The sequence below is a fragment of the Leptopilina heterotoma genome, unplaced genomic scaffold (assembly GCF_015476425.1).
Source record: "Leptopilina heterotoma isolate Lh14 unplaced genomic scaffold, ASM1547642v1 Lhet_106, whole genome shotgun sequence".
Lineage (NCBI taxonomy): Eukaryota > Metazoa > Arthropoda > Insecta > Hymenoptera > Figitidae > Leptopilina > Leptopilina heterotoma.
The window spans coordinates 661,992-677,309 of NW_025110823.1; the positions used below are offsets into that span (position 1 = coordinate 661,992).

Consider the following 15,318-nt stretch of genomic DNA (forward strand, 5'->3'; position numbering starts at 1 on the left):
ATAAAATTAAAGATTGTTTAAATTCGAGTATAATCGGTGAAAATGTTCCTTTCGAAAAAGTTGAAAAACTAAAAGAAATTGTAGAGCGATATTATATATTTTTACCCGACGGAGAACCGATAGTTTACGAAATGGAGATTAATGTAACGACAGGTGAAGCTTTTCATTTTAATCCGAGAAGACTATCTTGGAGCGAAAGACAAGAATTGAAATTAGTTATTGACGATTTAATAAGACGAAAAATAATTAGACCGAATAAATCAAAATATTGTAGCCCGATTATATTAATTAGACGAAAAGATGGCACTTTACGTATTTGTGTAGATTATCGAGAATTGAACAAAATCACCGAAAGATTTAATTTTCCTTTACCGAGACTAGACTATATAATAGAAATACTTTGTGGAAAAAAATGGTTTACCGTTCTTGATTTAAAAGATGGTTTCCATCAAATGCAACTTGCGGAAGATTCGATTAAGTACACAGCTTTTGGAACTCCTGATGTATTTTACGAATACCTCAGAGCTCCCTTTAGTGCAATGAATTGTCTAGCGAATTTTCAGAGATTTTTGTATTTAATTTTCGAAGAATTACTTAGAGAAGGAAAATTGTGTTTTTATCTCGACGATTTTATGATTTCAGCTGTCACACTCGATGAGAATCTGACTATCCTTGACGAAGTTTTTCAGTTAATGGCAAAGAACGGGTTGGAATTACAATGGAAAAAATGTCAATTCTGTTTAAATGAAATCGAATACCTCGGATATACAGTAAATGGTGACGGAAGTAAATTAGGCTGAGAACACTTGAAAGCACTTTTAGATTATCCTGTACCGCGAAATAGTAAACAAGTTTAAAAGTTTTTGGGATTGGTGAGTTATTTCAGACGATTTGTCACGAATTTTGGTTTAATCGCGAAGCCGTTACATAATTTGATTAAGAAAAATACTAAATTTGAATTTGGGGAATCAGAATCAAATTGTTTTTAAACTTTGATAGAATTGATGACGAGTGATCCGATTTTGTCAATTTATTCTCCTCAAGCGTATACCGAGTTGCATACGGATGCAAGTGCCCAAGGTTACGAAGCCATTTTGCTCCAAAAACAAGATGATGGTCAGATGCATCCTGTGTTCTATTTTAGTAGGCGATCGACAGACGAGGAAAGTCGATATCACAGTTATGAACTGGAAACCCTCGCTATTGAGCCTAGTCACGATGACATGGGACACATTGGTGTCGACAAAACTTGCTATTTAATCTTGCGCGTATATTGGTTTCCTAAATTAAAAGAGACGATCAAAGAATATGTAAACAACTGTATTAAGTGCCTAACTTACTCGACGAAATCTGGTGAACCAGAAGGCGAATGCCACATTTGGGAGCGAGCAAAAAATTCTTTTGAGGCGTGCTTCGTAGATCACTTTGGCCCATTAGAGAACTTTGTATTAGAATACAAACATATTAACTTGTTAATAGACGGATATTCTCGTTTTGTATCAATTTATCCTGTGAAATCTACGACTAGCAAAGAAACGATTGGGAAACTCACGCAATTTATTCATCATTTTGGAAAGCCAAGAAGGCTTGTATCTGATCGAGGCACGTGTTTCACCTCGTCAGAATTCGAATCATTTTTAAGCGCAAACGAAATAACTCATATCAAACTAGCGCCAGGAACTCCCCGTGGAAACGGGCAAGTTGAGAGAGTTTTTAGATTTTTAAGGCCGACATTGGCGAAAATATTAACCCCAACTGGTTGGGCGAAAAAGATCGACGAAATTCAATTTGTTATAAACAACACTATTAATCGTTCAATAGGTTGTTCTCCAGCGAGACTTTTATTCGGCACAGACCAAGTAGGTTTTCCTGATGAAGAAATGTGCAAAAGATTATTAAAAGTCAAAAAAGACGAAGAAAACGAAAAAACACGATGCGAACTGCGAGAAATTGCCAACCAAAAAATTGTAAAAACACAACAAGCGAATAAAAGATTGTTTGACAAAAAACATAAACCACCACAAAAATACTGTGAAGGAGATTTTATTATGATCACCAACGTTGTAACCGAAATAGGAAAAAATCACAAATTATTGCCGAAATTTAAAGGCCCCTACATTGTAAAACGAGTTTTGCGAAACGATCGATATGTCATTGGAGATGTAGACGGCTTCCAATCAACACAGAAACCTTTTTCGGGAGTTTTCAGCACGGAAAGAATGAAATTGTGGGAAAATCGAAATAAAACAGTCGATGACATTTCCAACAACGATCGATCGGGACGATCTGATTATCAGGATGGCCGAACTGAAGGCGATTAATCATTTAACATTATTATTTGCAATTTAAATTAGTTCGCGATACATTCGTGGCGCTGATATCAAGTGCTAGAGTGGGGGAGAGTTGCGAGCGTTCTCTCTGGACCCACCAACTTTTTATAGTTAGTCACTCTCCAGAGGTCTGAGAGTAAACATTTTCTTAAATGTAATTTCAATTTTAATAAATACACTAATTCGAAGATAATCCGAGTTCTTGATTTTTATCATGCCGGTTAGCCTTCACATGGTAATATTAAGGTCATATTAAATAGGAATATTAAGGTAATATTACACTGTAATATTAACGTAATGTTAAGGTAATATTCAAATAAAATTAGAATAATTTTATAATTTAGAAAAAAACATTTTACAAAGCTGGACTCGAACCCTGAACCATGTGCATAGTAATCATGAGTCTTATCACTGAGCCAAACTTACTTATATTGTATTAAGATTTTTGATGAAATATAAAGAACTTTAAAAAAACTTACAAAGATTATATACCGCCGAGAATCTTAATACACTACAAGTAAGTTTGGCTCAGTTGTAAGACTCATGATTACTATGCACATGGTTCAGGGTTCGAGTCCAGATTTGTAAAATGTTTTTTTCTAAATTATAAAATTATTCTAATTTTATTTGAATATTACCTTAACATTACGTTAATATTACAGTGTAATATTACCTTAATATTACCAAGTAATATTACCTTAATATTACCAGGTAATATTCTCTTAATATTTTTTTTATTGTTCATACTCCTGCCCTATTGGCCTTACGCACTTCGACAAGAGTCCCCGAGAAATACTTTTTGGATTAAGCATAACCATTCTACATATGAAATTTTCTATATATATTAACCTAATTTGCGTCTACAGCCGACTTTATTAGGAGTACTCGCATTTCGCCTGGACCACCCGTCAATGGGTTTTCTCGCCAGAAAAGAGGGAAACTGTAGAAAACCTCTCCTGAGTACAACAGGTTTATCGACTGCCGAGTTCTAACGGTGTGCACTGGACAATAATCGACAGTGCACATCATTATACCTCGACGTCAAACCTCCCGCTTGATATATTACGAAAGTAGTGAGAAAACACCGGGCTATAGCAAGAGTCGAAGCGCGGTCACCCATCCAAGTACTAACCGCACTGGATGTCGCTTAACCTCGATGATCGCAAGCCGCGGAGTCTCACCACCGTAATATACCATCGGTATACTCTCTTAATATAACAACGTAATATTACCTTCAGGCGGACATTTTGATATCCCAGTAAGATCACTGCAATATTACAGTGTAATATGACGAATCTCCAATGTAATATTATAGTGATGTCAAGATAAGCTTACGTGCTGCTTGGGCTCTCATTCTTAATTACACTTTCAGTTCACTTAAACTTTCACTCTTATTCTCACACTCACCCTTACTCTCATTTCACCCTAACTTTCACTTCATTCAAACATTAACTTTACTCTCCCTTTCACTTACACTATATCACTATATCTATTCTCACCATATCACTCTACTTCAACTTCATCCTGTATCACTTCATTATTACTTTACCCTAACATTTACAGGGTGTCTAGGGAGCGGGAAATTCAGGAAAATCTTTAATTTTCCGGAATATATTGTATAATAAAGTACTAAATACAGTGGAACCTCGATTATCCGAACCTCTGTTATCCAAACCCTCTATTATCCGAACCGAAAATCATTTTATCCGAACTTTTTTTTGGCCTTCCGAATCTTTCAAACCAAAATAGCAAAATTTATGCCAAAAAATATTTAAAAAATTCTGAATTCTCTGTTTTATTGGTATATTATTATTAATTAATATATATTTACGTATATATACTTATGCATATTTAAAAAAAAGTATTAAATTAAATATATATAGTCCACCTATCCTTTTTTTTTACTTCTAATTATGAAAAAAATTTAAATCTCTATTATCCGAACTTTCGATTATCCGAACCTAGCCTTGCCTAGGTTAGTTTGGATAATCGAGGTTTCACTGTACGAAAATTTAATTGCTTTTAATATATTCTTTAAAAAAAATTCTTAAATTTGACCTTTCTCTTATACGCGCATGGCGCCCTACTGGAAAATCCTATATACGGCTGCACGCGCAGGGCCCGAAAACATACCAATCTTTAAATCACGATTTCTTTGTAAATACAAATGTCAGAAAATTAATAAATATACCAATTGAAAGGTTATTAAATTCTACTATTAATGGTACATAACTGAAAATTTTTATAATTTATACAAAGATTGTAGCAATCGACAAAGTTGACAAAAAAGTTTTTAAAATAAATTTTTTTTTAAAATTATTTCAACCCTTGCATATTTTTTAAAAATTGTAGGAAAAATTTGAAACTTACACAGGTGTAATCATTCAAGTCTCATCTTTAATTTAAGACCAAACGAGTTAAAAAATCTTATTTGGTTTGTGAGATATCATTATAATCGGCCGAGCATTTTCAGCCAAAAACCGTTAAAAATCGACTAATCCAATGCATTTGTCAAAAAACATGCTTGGACGTTTAGAAAGATATCTCACAAACCGAATGAGATTTTTTAACTCTTTTGGTCTTAAATTAAAGATGAGGCTTAAATCATCACACCTATATAAGTTTTAAATTTTTCCTACACTTTTTAAAGAATATGCAAGGGTTGAAATAATTTTTAAAAAAATTTCATTTTTTTTGTCAATTTTGTTGATTGCTGCAATCTTTGTATAAATTATAAAAATTTTTAGTTATATATAATTAATCGTTGAATTTAATTATCTTTCGAATGGTATATTAATTAATTTTCTGACATTTGTATTTCCAAAAAAATCGTGATTTAAAGATTGGTATGTTTTCGGGCCCTGCGCGTGCAGCCGTACTGATAATTCCCGACGGTAGTGTACCTACAAGGAATCCTATAAGGATCTCATGTAAATTATTATAGGATTCTGTATAGGAACATATGTAAGTTCCTATCAAGAAATTTCCTGTGGGAAAAACATACTTTTTCCTATAAGGTTCTTTATAGATTCCTATAAGTTCTCCCAAGGGAATGTAATAGGATGACCTATAGTTTTCTATATAGGATCTTATGTGGATCCCTATAAGAATAACCTACAAAAATTCATATACTATCTTATGTAGGTCAGACAATAATTTTTTTTTAAATATAATTTATTCTAAACAATTTATTGTAACTTAGAATTATATAGAAATCCTAACATTTCAGAGAAAATTTTGAAAATAAATTTGGTGGGAAGGGGATTCGAATCTGAGTTCGACGAACGCACGAGACTTACTAAGCATGTACCTATCCAACTACGCTAAACGAGCTATTAATGTCAGCCAAAAAAAATCTTCCTTTTAATGTACTAGTTTTTAAAAACCGACAGATTAGCTCGGTCGGATAAATGCCTGGCTCGGCAGACGCTTAGGACCAAGGGTACTTGGTTCGCGCCCATTAGCCTTGGATTTTTCCGGCACGTGAGATTATCTGAGCGGGAGGTTTGACGTCGAAGTATCATGATGTGCACCGTCGATTATTGTCCGGTACACACCATTAGAATTCGACTGTCGATAAACCGGTTGTACTCGGAGAGGTATTCTACAGTTTCCCTTTCCACTGGCGAGAAACCCCATTAGACGGGTGGTCCAGGCAAATGCGAGTACTCCTAATTTCAAGCCGTTCTGTAGACGCAAAATTTAGTATATAAGTATTATTTGTAAGAAAAATTCCACGGGGACACTTGTAACGCTAGATTAAGGCAAAAGCCGAGTGTATAAATAAATAAAATAAATAAATACTAGTTTTTAAATCTATTGCACCTTAAGAAGAAGATTTTTTTGGCTGACATTAATAGCTCGTTTAGCGTAATTGGTCAGATAGTTGCTTAGTAAGTCTCGTGCGTTCGTCGATTTCAGATTCGAATCCCTGTCCCACCAAATTTATTTTCAAAGTTTTCTCTGAAATGTTAAGATTTCTATATAATTCTAATTTACAATAAATTGTTTAGAATAAATTCTATAAATTTAAAAAAAATATTGTCTGACCTCTATAGGATCCTATAAGACAGTATATGAATTCTTGTAGGTCATTCTTATAGGGATCCACATAAGATCCTATATAGAAAACTATAGGTCATCCTATTATATTCCCATAGGAGACTTATAGGAATCTATAAAGAACCCTACAGGAAAAAGTATGTTTTTCCTACAGGACATTTCTTGATATGTACTTACATATGTTCCTATAAAGAATCCTATAATAATTTACATGGGATCCTTAGAGGATTCCTTGTAGGTACCTATATAGGATTTTCCAGTAGGGTGGCCTATCCCCTTAAAGTTTGAAAGTAGATTTGGGAAAAATGGAAAAATTTTTTATGAGAAGTTTCCAATAAAATAAATGGATTTCCCTATTACACGTTTAAATTAATCGGGAACTGTAATATTTCAGTAACATTGCAATAAAATGACACGATTATATATAGTAAATTAAAATTTGAAATAAAATGCGGCCCTAAAGCACCCTAGGTTTTACAGCTAATTGAATCATAATACACTGCAAGCCCGATCAGCGGTCAGCTCCGGGGGTGCTCGACCGCTGATCGGGCGTAAACATATAGGACCGTACGAACTGATTTATGATGGGTTACCATTACTTGACTACTGAATTTTTTTTAAGGGACCAGAGCGTCTTTAATGTATACGCTACTGCCACAACTTTTCGACTCCCTTATGGCCCCTCGCCCGCCCCATCTACAAACGACGTAAACAAGTGACCACTGATCGGGTGACCGCTGATCGGGCTTGCAGTGTATAAAATAAATAGTTTAACTAATATTTTTTAAAAATTTTTTGCAGGTTGGTTTTACCTTGTCAAAAATAGTTTATATTCGAATGCTATTGACCGTGAATCAACTGATTTTTTAAACTACTCCAGTGCTCAAGTAAGATTAGAGATTGAAGTTATCTGTCCATCGAATCATCTAAATGATAAACAAGTTAAACGTGCCACGGAATATAATGTCGCTATAGGAAATATATTATTTAATTATTCTCAGATGCATATTATTGCAATTATAACTGATATTAATGATAACGAACCAGTTTGGGATACACAAATTCCAAAAACTATTGGATATCTGGCAAAGGAATTATCAAAATTCGTGTTAACTCCTTGTGTGTATAATCTATCGGTGAGTAACTTTGTAAATCTTGCTGATATTATATCCGTTTCACAAAGTTAAACTTTCTTCAAACCCAAAAAAATTAAACATTTTTGGGAAGTAGGACAAAATAAGTAACCATGTCTATCCGCTTTACCCAATCGAGTCGTATATTCCCGTCGTCATTTTCGTTCCCGGTCATTTTCCCGAATCTAATTTTCCGAAAGACGCTCTCCCAAATTACAAAATTTCCGAATACATTTTTCCCGACTGTCTATGTTCTCGAAAAAAAATTTCATTAAAAATAAGTGGAAAACATTTATTAGAAAATATGACATACAGTACAAAGCTATAAAAATAAACAACACAAAAATAAAATACTATAAAAATGAATATATAAATTTTACAATGCTATGTAATAAGATAAGGCCTGCAAATAATTTAAAATGTCGTCATTGTTTTTGTATTCGTCATATTGCGCACATTAAGACACTCTTAATAAGCTTTACCATCTTTACGTTTAGAACGTTGAACATATCCACCTGAAACTAATTTTGTACCCAAATTACAAGCTTTATCGGTCTCCATTAACAATAATTTTATAAAAATATAAAAAAATAACATTTAAAAAACTAACATAATTAAAAAAATAAATGCCTCGCTACTATGACAGTTTACCCAGTTTAAAATATTGCTTCGTTGCTATGGAAACAAATCTCTCTTCTTTCTCGGGAAAAAAAAATTTGGCACATTACTTATTCGGAAAAATGGTATTCGGAAAATTAGATTCGTGAAAAATGTATTCGCGAAAATTGTAATTTGGGAGGGCGTCTTTTGGGGAATTAGAATCGGGAAAATGTACGGTAATCAGTTTATTAAGGGTGAGGCGACCAACCTTAAATGAAAGGTGACAAGATGTCTTTTGAAAATTATTATCTTCTTATAAAATTTGGAATCTGGGTGTTTTTGAGATCGATGATAACAAATCTTATGTCAGATTTTTATAATGGCGGAAATATGACCGCATTTCAAGCATTAAAAAAATTTAATTATCTCATTAAGAACAGGCTTGAATTTTTATTTGTTTATAACCATTTTTTATCATTTAAACAAATTGCATGATAATTTAAAAGTAGAATTAGAGTTTTAAAAAGTAAGATTTTTCAAAGAAGTTGTCCAATTTTTATCGAATTCTGTGGATTAGTTTTCAAGTAATTTATTTTTGTTTAAAAAGGTTTTAAAAAATTAAATTGTTAATAACTCTTTAAAAAACAAGTTTTCTAAAAAACTATTTGCAGATTTTGTTTTTATCATTGTTTACTTCTAAAATATTGAGTTTAAGGGTATGTGGAATCAGCCAACTTCAATTAATACATGTATTAATATTCCCACCGGTTTTCTAAAAAAATATTTAATAAATTTTGACAAAATATAAGAAAAATAATATTTTATTTATTGAGGCATGGATCTTTAATCCAATTAATACAAAAATTTGCTTTTAAATATTATTTTTCATTTAATAAAAAGTTTGATATTTTTTGAGAAAAAAAGACAATCAAATACAAATTAATATTGAAAAAAATGAATAAATTTATATTTTTCTATTCAAACTTTCATTTTTTTTGACAATTTTCGAGAAAAAAAGACAATCGAATACAAATTGCCATTGAAAAAAATGAATGTTGACATAGAAAAATATAAATTTATTCATTTTTTTCAATATTAATTTGTATTTGATTGTCTTTTTTTCTCAAAAAATATCAAACTTTTTATTAAATGAAAAATAATATTTAAAAGCAAATTTTTGTATTAATTGGACTAGAGATCCATTTACTGTTTCAATTACACTTCCCTACTATGGGTTCGTATTTATGCTAGCATTTATGGTAATTTTTTCTGTTGGGTGGTAATGTTAATGCGATGAATTCATATTATAGGGTGTGGCACAAATTAAAGAACATTTATAAGGAAATTTACACTCTCGATATTTTTTACTTTTCATTGCCATTCTTGAATTTTGGTTTATATATAATATGTATTGAATAGCAAAATTCCTATAGAATTTAGTAGCCTATGATGCAAATTTTATGAATATACCACAATATTTAGAAATTTAATTAAATATTGAACAACGTCTATTTAACCAGTGAAAGAACATTGACCACTAAAAGAACAGTTGTATTTTCCAGTAAAAGAACATAGCAAATTTGTATTAAAACAGTGCCTAAAAATGAAAAAAGTTACTGTTTAGAACAATTGTACATTTAACAATTCGGGAAATTCAAACTCACACATTTCACAAGAAAAAGAATAGTTTATTGATTATTAACTGATTTATATATTGATTAAAACAATTTTGTTTGAAAAGTTTTAAGCGACAAGTGAGAACAATTAGTACAGTAAGATAAACGTTTATTAAGCAAGTTTTTGATAAAGAATATTGTCAGAATTGAGAATATCACTCTGAAAGGTTCGTAAGAGAACCTTGCAAGCATCGGTTACACTCAAGGTTGCCTGCAAGGGTGAAACCAACTCTAGTCCCGGTAAGAAGCGAAAAATTAAAAAGAATTCAAAAGAATTGAATTGAATTGACTTCACAAAAATACGAAACGCGCATTCAAAAGAATGAGAAAGTACAGCAAATCAGTAGAAATTTCTATTCCTCTGAATTAACTCACTGCCACTCAAGATTCCACTAGAAAGTGAGGTTAGGTTTCAAAACTTGACTTAAACATTTAACACTTGAATATTTCTTTCAATAAGAGCATTTTATATTTTATCGTAAGCACTTTGCGTCTTTTAACCATATTTTCACTAGTTTTAACATTTAATTTTAATAGTTTAGCTGTTTAGCACTGAAATTACAATGAAATTCACACGACGTTTTATTTTAAGACAATAACTAGAGGAGCTTGAATTCTTTTCTATCTCCCGATCGACGAGAGCAATAGAGAAGAATTGATTTTTCTAAAATTTTGATGGTTCCCGTGGAATAGAACTCTGAGGTAAATTCGCGTATTCAGAATAATTCAAAATTCTCGTTTTCAAGCATATTTTCTATAAATTGAATTCTTTTCTATTGTACGCTTCTTACCGGGGTCTTACAGACGCAGTTTGACTCTCCAGAGTGAAAAAAATTGTTTATTATCAAAGGTGAAAAAAGTTCTTTTATCATTACTCTTGAATTAGATTCTGAAGAAGAAGTATCTGAATTTTAATCGCTCTTAGAAATGAAAACGATAAAGATTTATGGAAAGGGACGCTACCAAATTTTCCGTACAAAATCTTAGAAAAAGACTTTTCGGTATAAAAGTCGATAATGATTCAATGGAATGCGTCCTTTTCTCAAGAGACGCCAAAAAGGGGGGAAAGGAAAAGAGTATGTACATTTTCAAAAATGTTAAAATCAATGTTTGTTAAACAGGTTCCTTACCTTGCCTAGAAGTCCAGATGTGGTTGCCTAGGACCTAACCACACTGAGAAAAATAATATTGTAATGTTAACAAAATCGATTTGTTGAGCACTTTTTGTTAAGATTACTAAAATTTGGTTGTCCGTACTAAATAATCTACAGAATGCGATTAAATGGTCTGCTGCGCACGCGCTGTTCTAATAAATATGGCTGCTCGTGAAGCCATACACACTTTGACAGTTGGCGTTGTTTCTTTCTTTCTTTTCATAATTTAACAGAAACAGTAAGATCAACAATATTTTATTGAATTAAATTAATGATAATTATAGTCTTTATTTATAAATTTACATCTTTATACCAAAATATTAGTGTTGAAATTTGTTTTGGAAAAAGTAGATTTGTTCGACAAAAGAATTTGGTTTGCACAACCAAACGGTTTTGTTGCACATATTTTAAATAAAAGATTTTGTTGGTACAACCAAAATTTTGTTGCCGGGACCAAACAGTTTTCTCAGTGCCGGCAATGTCATAAAAGTGTAGACTCGCTTTCTCCCAAGATCAGAATATTTAATATTCTGTTTATATGGACATTTGAATATCCACACAATCTTCTATGAACAACGCCACTCAATGTTTCTAACCTCGCTGAACGAGGTCCTGTCGAGTTTCAGGAAATCTTCGGTGCTGTGTGGGATGATTTTCTACAAAATTCTAAGATTCAAAACTATTTCATTTTTAATTTGTAGTGAATAATTTTACATACTCTTAACAGTTACAAATATTCCGAAACAATTTTGCAACTTATTAAATTATTTCAGGAATAACTTGCATATTGAATCTATTATTTTATCATAAATTATATTTTTAAGAAATAAGGAATTATAAATTTTCTTAATAGTGCTAAAAGTTATAATTTGTAAAATATTGTAATAAATTAACAATTTGTTCTTTTAAGGGGGAGTGACACCTTTGACCCAAAAAAATTGATTTTCTTTTGTTTTTGCTTAAACGATACTTTATGAGGTGTAGAATAGAAATCATATCATGAGAAGTAATTTCGAAGTTACTTTATGTGAAAAAATCGATATCTGTAAAAGATGTCCAAGAGCGCTTCAGGTTATTTTTAGAATTAGAATTTCTTCATTTTGTCCCAGGAGAACCATGCGAACAACAATTGATTTACAACAAATACAATATATATGTACCCTGTAAAAAAAAAAGTATTGGGAGGTACGGGATTCCGTATTGCAAGTGCCAACCTGCCAATGCGGTATTCGCGAATTACCGCATTGGGTGTCGTGGTGAATACGGAAATCAAGGGGTCCCAATGCGGTGCCAGTTTTAAGCTTTAAAAAAACGAAAATACGTGACAGGAGGAAATAATTAGTGTCAGTGGAGAAATATGCGAGTTAAAGGAATGAGAAAATAATAATAGTGAGTGTAAAAATGAAATTTTAAGAAAAAAAGGTAAGTTGAACTGTCAAATATGGGCCCAATGCGGCATAGGCTGATTTCAATGCGCCACAGCAAAAGCAACTTTGACTGGTTTGAATGGCGTGAAATAGGTAAACAAACATTTTCTAACACATTTGTCTCCGTACACAGACACTTTTCACTAAATCTGCCAACGTACAATTGGTAAGCATCTTCTAAATTACAATAATCGAAAATATTGTTTAGATTCATGCAGAAACGTGGTTATAAAATAAAAAATTGGAAAGTAATGTAATGCAAATCATATGTCAGCTGGGCCACTGTGTTCGCTTGATTCGCTCTGCTTGCTTCTGCCCTCTACTGGCGACTTGCACTATGTACCGATTGTGTACCGCATTGAAAGCAGCCTACGCCGCATTGGACTCATATTTGACAGTTCAACTTACCTTTTTTTCTTAAAGTTTCATTTTTACACTCACTATTATTATTTTCTCATTCCTTTAACTCGCATATTTCTGCACTGACACTAATTATTTCCTCCTGTCACGTATTTTCGTTTTTTTTAAAGCTTAAAACTGGCACCGCATTGGGACCCCTTGATTTCCGTATTCACCACGACACCCAATGCGGTATTTCGCGAATACCGCATTGGCAGGTTGGCACTTGCAATACGGAATCCCGTACCTCCCAATACTTTTTTTTTACAGGGTATATAATACAAACAGTAGAGAATTATACAGATCACGAAAAGAAATTTTAAACCCAAAGAATCACATTAATAAGGATTATAATGCAATCATGTTACAGAACAAAGACGCAAGACCTGCAGCTTTAATACAATGAGCATAATGATATAAAGATTACACCTATATCTGAACATTTCAGTTCTAAACCTCCTAGAAACTTAAAATATTCAATAGAATCTGTTTTATCACAAGCATATACTGTAGAATACAAATTAACGCAAATAAATTCTAATATAAATTATATAAGTACAGAATCAGATAAAATTAATACAAGAAACTACACAAAACAATAAAACTCAATTATCGAAGACAATTAAATATTTAAAAAGTTTTAATTTAAAAATACCAATACTATCCGCTCTAGTTATCGAGCATGGAAGAGAATTCCACAGATCTACAGCAGTAACAAAAAATGAGTTCTTATATTGTTCAGTTCGACAGAGAGGTATTCTAAGGACATTGGGATTCCTTAGTTCTCTAGAAGTAATCTCATATCTGAATGTAAATTTATCAAATAAATAAAGAGGTCTTTTAGCATTAAGAACTACATAAGTTAAGCATCCAATAAATAACAATCGACGATTTTTGACATTCAATCACCCCAGTCTTTTCCGGTATGGAGATATGTGCTCATCTCTTTTTAAGTCAAAAATAAATCTTATGCATCAGTTGAGGAGTTTTTTAAGCTTATCATTAAGTTCATCTGTCAGATCATTATAAACAGCACAACAATAGTCAAAGTGAGGAAGAATCAATGAAGAGACAAGCTGAGTCTTTAACTGTAAGAAAGAGCTTTTCTATTTGATTTGAATTGTTGTAAGGTTGCATAAACACTTCTACAAATTAATCCAACATGTTTATCCCAGAAAAGAGTTTGACGAAAAGTGACACCCAAGTTTTTAACAGATAATACATGAGGAATAACAGTGTTATTTATTTTAATTGAAGGGCATGCATCCAAATTCAAACATTTAATATTCCAAGAGGAACCAATAATCATAGAATAACTTTTCTTGAGATTTATCTCAAGCTTATTGGATTCTGCCCAATCATAAACGGCCTAAACATCCTCATTAATTAGTTTGATATTTTTATCCAGCTCATCAAAACTAGAGTGCACATAAATCTGCAAGTCATCAACATAATATACGTGCCTAGAGTTCCTAAGAACACTTCTCAAATCATTTGTAAAGAGTAAAAACAGCAAAGGACCTAATACCGAGCCCTGTGGTACACCCGTTCTAATAGGACCCCATTCAGACTTATGACCATTAGGCCCAACAACACATTGCATTCTACCAGTTAAATAAGATGAGAACCATTTTAAAACAGAACCTGACACTCCAAAAGTTTTTAATTTCATTAACAAAAGACTATGTGGTACCATATCAAAGGCCTTGCTAAAGTCAAAAAAAAATAATGATAGTTACCCTTCTATGATCAATAGCATGAAGGACATCATCAGTAACTTTTAATAAAAGTGTTTGAGTACTATATCCTTTTCTGTAGCCAGATTGAAGTGGATCAAGAATATTTTTTGACTCTACAAATTTAATTAGCTGACCATGTACAACTTTTTCAAGGCACTTTGACAGGCAACACAAAATAGCAATTGGTCTATGCTCCCCAGGTTGTTGCGGAATCTTTACTTTATTTACAGGTGTGATAAGTGTTCGCTTCCATTCATCAGGAAAGACTGAGGTTTGCAAAAACAAATTAAAAAGATCAAGCACATATGGAAATATAACAGGCATCGCTCTCCTCACAATGCTAACAGAAAAACCATCAAAGCCCTGTGCTTCAGTTTTTATACTTTTTAGAGCATCAAACAAGTCAGAGGGACCAATGTCTTCAAAATAAAACAGAGAATCATCAAACTTAATATCAAGAAGGAGGTCAGAAAGGAACTCTGGCGTGATACTGTATGACGTGTCACCACAAATAGATAAAAAATAAGCATTAATTTCATTTAAAGTAAAATTTAGTGGTGAATCATCAACTTTTTTCTTAGCAATACCAAGATTCCTGAGCTCCCTCCAGAGCACCCTCTGATAAGTTATTCCTCGGAGTCTGTCAGCATTGTAAGTATCACGAGCCTCTCTAATCAGAAATTTAATTCGGTTCCTAAGACTTCTATATTTATCTCTATTAAGGCATCGCTATCTCTCTTCCATGCTCTAAAATTAGAATTTCTCTTCTTTATAAGTTCACTAATTTCAATACTCATC

General features: G+C 32.3%; 1 protein-coding gene across 6 annotated transcripts in view; it reads left to right on the top strand.

Annotated features, from left to right (window-relative positions):
- The window catches only part of LOC122502184, a 149,424-nt gene extending 140,932 nt beyond the window's left edge, over positions 1-8,492 (top strand). For 4 of the 6 annotated variants that reach the window (XM_043612140.1, XM_043612147.1, XM_043612115.1 and 1 more), the window contains exon 11: positions 7,194-8,491. In XM_043612140.1, coding sequence (XP_043468075.1) covers positions 7,194-7,579 — 386 coding nt within the window. In that variant the 3' untranslated portion in view covers positions 7,580-8,491. Of the gene's footprint in view, positions 1-7,193 lie in introns of all 6 variants that reach the window. The other 2 variants (XM_043612132.1, XM_043612154.1) reach the window with 1 other exon arrangement.
- The last annotated feature ends 6,826 nt before the right edge of the window (positions 8,493-15,318 follow it).